Source organism: Olea europaea, unplaced genomic scaffold, assembly GCF_002742605.1.
Source record: "Olea europaea var. sylvestris unplaced genomic scaffold, O_europaea_v1 scaffold1001, whole genome shotgun sequence".
In the NCBI taxonomy this organism is placed as follows: domain Eukaryota; kingdom Viridiplantae; phylum Streptophyta; class Magnoliopsida; order Lamiales; family Oleaceae; genus Olea; species Olea europaea.
In genome coordinates, this window is record NW_019227325.1 from 32,873 (window position 1) to 40,095 (window position 7,223).

General features: G+C 28.7%; 1 protein-coding gene and 1 long non-coding RNA gene across 2 annotated transcripts; both read right to left on the reverse strand.

Moving 5' to 3' along the window:
- Positions 1 to 206: 206 nt before the first annotated feature.
- LOC111372457 lies at positions 207 to 917 on the reverse strand. The gene is made up of 2 exons (XR_002698773.1): positions 765 to 917; positions 207 to 334 (listed from the first exon to the last, which is right to left on the reverse strand). It is a non-coding gene; the product is annotated as an uncharacterized LOC111372457 (long non-coding RNA).
- A 667-nt stretch (positions 918 to 1,584) lies between these two features.
- On the reverse strand, positions 1,585 to 2,349 carry LOC111372456. Its single transcript, XM_022994806.1, has 2 exons — positions 2,161 to 2,349; positions 1,585 to 2,075 (listed from the first exon to the last, which is right to left on the reverse strand). Exon 2 carries the CDS (start codon positions 2,034 to 2,036, stop codon positions 1,638 to 1,640), a length of 399 nt encoding a protein of 132 aa, XP_022850574.1. The 5' UTR covers positions 2,037 to 2,075; positions 2,161 to 2,349; the 3' UTR covers positions 1,585 to 1,637.
- Positions 2,350 to 7,223: the final 4,874 nt, after the last annotated feature.

The following is a 7,223-nucleotide window of genomic DNA, read 5'->3' on the forward strand; positions in this document are numbered from 1 at the left end:
AAAATGCAAAAGAAACATGAGCATAACATTCAGATTGTGATATTGAATTCTACTTGGTTGAATGAAACATCTCGGGCATATCCTAAAATTCAAATATCAAAACTGAAAAATGCGAAAGAAAAATGAGCACAACATTCAGATTGTGATATTGTTTGGCCAAAATTTCAGCATCATTTTGCTTTTATCTTCTTCACATTCATTTTTTCGTATATCAACTCTTATCTTTACCATTGCTTGGTTTTTGTCCCTTGCGCTTACGGTTTTCCACTTTTTCATGGGGATTAACATCCTGAAATTGGATAGGTTTGATGCTCACACCAGCTCTCTTTACCACCTGTCCATAAGTAGCCAAAACATGAGCTACACGTGCTAAAATGAAACATAGAGCATGCCAGGTTACAGCTTGAAAAGTAAGAAAATTTTGTCAACAAACATATACTTTGATTAACTTAATTTTAAGTAAAAAGAGTTATTTCCAACTTTGACCAATGATAAGTATTTAATTTTCAACTTCATTTCAATTAAAAACCACTCATGGTGGCATATTTTATTTAGAACAATTAAGTAAAAGTGCAAACTTATAAGTGAACATTTTAAGCTTAGCCAACGTGCTCTTAATTTTCTCAATAGCTCCATTTTGTGAATGGAAAGCTCTTTTTATATTCAACACTGATAGATGCAAGTGACCATAGGAGAATGAAGGCAATAAAATTTTGAGAAGAAAACTTAGAAAAGAAAAGAAGACAAATGTTCTAAAAGTGAACCTCAGGATGATTAAGAGCTCCAACTGCTGTCACAGGATTAAATTCAGGTCCAATTGGCATCCGAATACTCTGTTCAAAAACTTCCTTTGATGCGCAGGGATAAGGCAAAGTCTTTGTATAAAGTTTTTCACCCTAAAAGAACAAAATAAATCAGTCTAAAGCTAAACATAAACTATGATACATATGAAAAGTGTACAAATGCACGAATTCCTTGAATAAACAGTGGAACATGTATAATAAGTGTGACTCGAGAATGCAAGCCCTCATACCATTCTCATGAAGAAGCCACTAAAGCCTACTCATCTACTTGGGTAAGAGCACTGACCAAGAAGGATAATCCTATCAATTACAATGAGGTATCTAGTGACAAAGAAAGTGAATATAAAAAATCAAACTTGGGAGGAAAAGTGTTGCACCTCATTTTCCATTCTTCAGAGAAGAAAACCTATTTCTTTCCTTGTGTTTGATAGCTTGAATGGATAATATATAACAATTTTTCAGGCTTCCTCAAGTAGATATATTTTTTCCAGAATAATATAGTTTTTTTTTTTTGTTAGATATTTAATCTCATGTAAATATGTACTTTGGAAATATGCCGCGTGTCATTTGGAAAAAAGTGAAATTGACTTCCCACCTTATTCTTCTCCATGTCCTATTTCCCAACAAAAAACATTGGAAATCAAATTTCCTCACATCTATATCTTCTGTCTTACTTTTCCAACGAGTTGTCTCTCTGACCAATCACATCTTTAGCTAGATATGAGTAGAACATGAATTCTATTTTAAAATTTCTAAAAGTGAAAAAAATAAGTGTCATGCCATCTGAAAGCGGCGTCCACCTGGGTTTCCACCATATGGTCATTTGATTATCAGTCATTGCTGAACTAACAAAGCATGTATTCTTTCAGAAATAAAGAAAAAACTAGAGACCGATAGTAACATTTTTATCCAACATCTCAGAGATGATAACATTATTAAGATGTGCATCCTTCCTCTTCTTGAGGGCTTCTTCCCTTTTCTTTTTGGCCATATCGTGCTGTTACTGCATCCAGTAAGGTAGGCCTTCTTTTTCTGTATGTCAGTCCATTGGCCCCAGCCAGAAAGCAAAACAGGCTTTTCAAGTTCTGGACTCTCCTCATTTAGGATCGCCTCTTTATCTTTCTCAAATTCTTCTTCAACATCATCACCAGCAAAAGCACAGCGTATAAGTTCTTCTTGAGATGGAAGTTCGTAAGTTGACTTAGTCCTTGAAGATATAATTCCATCCACCATCTCTTCTCCACTATCTGTATCATCGTTGTCATCCTCTTTCTGTTAGAGAGAGAGAGAGATAAATATACACCAGCCAATAAAATGGTTATGCATGATGGCATGATTATATGTGAACAGGAAATACCTCTATGGTTTGGTCATATTTTGAAGGTCCTGCAGGTACTGAAGACTTCCCAACATTATTGTTGGCAGCATTTTTCTGCTCATTACCATCTTATAAATTCTATTTCTATTGTTTATCAAAAATTGGTCAGATTAAAAGCAGTAAGTTCCCCATTTAAGCATTAAACAAAATGGCAAAAAAACACAATCTTTCGACACTAACCTTTATCCAAGAGTCAGAAGCAAAAATAGCAACTTCATAATTTGCATTGGGTTAGGGACTTTAAGTATATCCTCAAAATTCTGAAAATCCACAAATTTTAAAAAATATATTACACATACAGAAACAAGGATCACTAGAAAAACATGTGGATGGAGAGACAAGAAACACAGATTTAGAGATGAGTCACATGACAATATAGGGTTTTTGAGACCCTAATACATAATGTGGTAATTTATAGACCTATTTAATTAAAAAATTCCCTCGCCGTTAAATAGAATAAGGAAATTTGAGAATTAAACTGAATGCCGAGAAAAGTGTCCCAAGGTATGGGTGTCCAGGAGGATGAAAAGTAGTTCTTTATAGCACTGTCAGAGATCAGCACAGAGTGATGTGCTGTGTAGTGGATGGACCCAATGAGGGGCTGAGAATACAAAGGTTCCTTCTTAGCCAAACAAACACGTTCATTTTCAGATTCTTCTCCATTCATTGAGATGGCCCGAGTTTTTTTTTGGTGGGGTGGGGGGTTGTTTTTGGTGGCGGTTGTTCTTCGCAAGTCAAAATCATAAATAAGCTAGAATAACAGAGAAAGAGAGTGGTGTCTTTCCATTGAGAGCATCTATTGTCTTTGGAGAGGAACAATAGATCTTGGACTGGCCCCCTTTGTGAAAAGCATTATAAACCGCAAAGAAATAACCATAATATTGTGTGGGCTGACATTTAATAAAGAGGTGAATGAATGTCAACTAACCCTTCCATTCTTCAGCGATAAAGGGAGAAGGGATGAGCAAGTGGGAAGGAAGATAGATTACCTTAAACATAGGATCATGACTGATCTCAAACTCTTCATGAAGAAAATCAGGGTCTGTTGCGGAAGCTCTCTCAAAAGGATGTTGAAACGGTGGTTTTTCAGGCTCAGTCTAACGTACCTTTCTTTACCAACAACCAATCCAAACGGCTCTAAACCATAACCAATTGATTCACTTTGGTTGCTATTCAATCTTACCCACGTAGGACAAGAAAGGATGATGATTTATCGTCACAAATGCTAAGAGAAGACACCACAAAGATATACTATGAAAGAACCACCAATTGCACACGTTATACCAGCGTTCTGGACACTTCTGGACACCTTTTTTCTCACACAGAGGGAGGCAACCGGGATTCTCTTGTTTCTTCTCTCAAAATCACACAATCATCATATCAAAGAGGCTAGGATTATATTCATATATATACTCTAGGGTTAGGTTTTAAGTTGGGTCATTAAAGGGGTAAACGGGCCAAGATTCAAGTTATCCATAAGGAATACAATTGGGCCGGGTGTAGCTCATGAACTTGATTGTTGGACTTATTTCATTCATCGGCATATGCCTATAAAATAATATTAACCCACGTTAACATTATAACCCGAGACTTATTGGGTATCAAATACCAACAGGGTCAATGTATACTTCTCTTACAGAAAGATTACCTTTCCCCTGCTCACAATCCTCACCTTCCTTGGTCCCAACATCAATTTCACTATCACTGTCGCCATAGTGATTATCTGTTTTAACCTTCTTACTTGTTTCTTGAATCTGCTTTTTAGGAACACCAAAAACTCTTCTACCAGTTATGGCACCCATGTCACGACTTTGTTCCCCACCTTTACCTTCCAATTGCTTCAATGATGACTCATAATCTTCAAGAGCAAGCCTTGCTTCCTCATCAACAGCCTCTTTCCTCTTTTTCAACCCACAACCCTATTCAAGTAAACAAGCATACGAATATGTTATATTTAATTATAGTATTTTCGAAATGAGAAATGAACAGAACATAGAGGAAATAGTGGTCAATAGCCGGTTGATCCGGTCATTTTTTCAAAGAGGCCTTTGACCAAATAAAAAAAAGGAAAAAAGTAAAAATGTTTAAAATATTGAAAATCAAGAAATATCCAAATTTACCCTTACTATTTAAAGAAGAAAGAGAAAATAGTAAGGAAAGAGAAAAATTACTGTAGCACTGATAAAAAGTAGAAAATAGACGACCCATATTTAATGTTTTTATTTTGATTTTTGGAAAAAAAAAAAAACATGATTTCGTATACATGTTTTGATTTTTGGAAAAATACATGATTTTTGGGTAAGGATAATGTTTGGGAGGAGGAAAATGGAGTAGAGATCGTCGAAAATGGAGTTTTCCGACAATCTCCACAAAGAAGACGGTTAGCCCAGCTAACTGGGCTGTTTAGGCATGCCCAGACGGCCCAGTTGACTGGGTCTTCTGGCGCCTAGACAGCCCAGTCGTCTGGGCCGACCGTTATCTAGGCCCAGATTTTTTTTAAAATTACTTATTTATTTATTTCCTTTAATTTTTGAAGTTAACTATTTATTTTAATTGCTTATATTGTGTTATCTAATATTTAATTATTATTTGAATTGTTTAATTTTAATGTATATTATGTATTTAAAATTAATTCTTTGAAATGCTTAATGTAAATGTTTTATTATTTATCTAAATATTTATTATATATTTATTATTTGCTAATTTAGTTTTAATTATTTATTTTATGTTAAGTAATAGTAAAAAAAAATTAAAAGAAATAATTAAATATTAAATAAGTAATATACATAAAGAACTAAAATAAATATTTAAACATCTGTAAAATAATATATAAGCAATTAAATTAGAAAATTAAAATATCAATCAAATTATATTTCTGTAAAGCAATTAAAATAAATTTTTAAATATTAAATAAGCAATATGCATAAAGAATTAAAAAAGTATTTAAATATTAATTAAAAATAAATAATTAAATTAAGTGTTAGTAAAATAATTAAAATAAGCAATGAAAATATTAAAATAAATGATGAAAATAAGTGTTAGTAAAAAAATTAAAAGAAATAATTAAATATTAAATAATTAATATACATAAAGAATTTAAATAAACACTTAAACATTCATAAAATAATAATAAGCAATTAAACTAGAAAATTAAAATGTCAATCAAATTAATTATTTGCAAAGCATTTAAATATATATCAATAAAGAATTTAAATAAATATTTAATCATTTTTTATTTTTTAATATTGAATTTAATTGTTTATAAATATTTCATGAATTATGTAAATTGTTTATTTAAGTAAAATAATTAATTATTTTTTATTTTATTTTATTTAAAATATAAATAATGAAATAAATATAATAAACAATTGAATATTCAATAAACAATTAAAATAAATGAGAAATTAATATAAATAATTAAATGAAGTAAATAAATATGAAATAAACTATTAAAATAAGTAATTAAATATTAAACAAACAATATACATAACCAATTAAAGTAATTAATGAGATAGTTAAATAAAATATTAAATTAAATATTTAATACGTAATTTAATAAATCAAATAATACTTTAATTGTTTATGTATATTATTTGTTTAATATATAATTATTCATTTTATACTTTATTTGTTTATTTAAATATTTCACGAATTATGTTAATTATTTATGTATATTGTTTATTTAAATAAAAAATAAATAACTATTTGAAATAAATTAAATAAATATTAATAAAATAATTAAAATAATGAATTGAAATAATAAATAACTAATTTAAATAAATTCAATAAACAAGTAACTTAAATGTTAATTAAGCAATAAAAATAATTAATTAACATAAATAACAAATAAATATAAATAATAAAAACTAGTTTGAATATGTAATTAAATATTAAATAAACAATTGAAATAAATAATTAGAATTTAAATATTAAATAAATATTTTAAATGAACAATAAATATAAAAAGAAGTAATTTACGTAAGTAATTAAATATTAAATAAAAAATTTAAATAAACAATTGAAATAAAAAATTAACATTTAAGTATTAAATAAAAAATAATTAACATTTAAGTATTAAATAAATAATTTAAATGAACCATAAATATAAATAATATAAATAAGTAATTAAATATTAAATAAACAATTGAAATAAATAATTAACATTCAAAATAAACAATTAAACATTCAATTAACAATTAAAATAAATATTAAATAAACAACCAAACAATTAAAATAAATAATTTAAATACACATTTAAATATTGAATAAATAATTTAAATGAACAATTTAAATAAATAATTAACAATTAAATATTCAATAAACAATTTAAATAAATAGTTAATAATTAAATATTTAATACACAATTTAAATAAGTAAATAAACTATTTAATTTTCAAATATTATGCTTTATCTATTGTCTCTTATACAAGGTCCAAATATTTTAAATTTTACAAGATGAATTACCATTTGAACGTCGCTATGAGACAAATTCCCGACAAAGTTATGTCGAACTATAATTTTGTCAGCTTCGCATTAGTTCTAGATTTGTTGGATGAAGAGCGCGCAGACCTGTTACACCGATTCTGCTTATGACGATAACTTTGGCACAGTTAGGTGATGCATTCAATGAATGCGACGATATGTTTGACAAGTTAAAGTTGAGGATATTTATACTAGAGAGCATACTGAGGTGTCATCACAATAAGACGTCGATCGACGTCTTTCATTTTGAAATTGTTGATAATATTGACACATTCAACAGCTATCCATGAGGACAAAGCTGACAGTTATCAGCTCTCCTCAACGATCCTGAGGTACGTATTATTCATTTGTGATTTATTTAAATAACGTAATGAAATATTAAATACATACTACACACAACTAATTAAGATAATTTATAAATGAAATATCTAAATAAGAAATTAAATTAAATATTACTTTTTTTTAATTAAGTGATTAAATAAATAATTAAACAACGTAATTAAATATTAAATAAATAATATACATAACTATGTCTAAGAGGACCCCCAACTTGACAGATA

Coding starts and splice junctions, on each gene's coding strand:
- LOC111372456 (XM_022994806.1), bottom strand. CDS start 2,036: ATGGTGGATGGAATTATATCTTCAAGGACTAAGTCAACTTACGAACTT.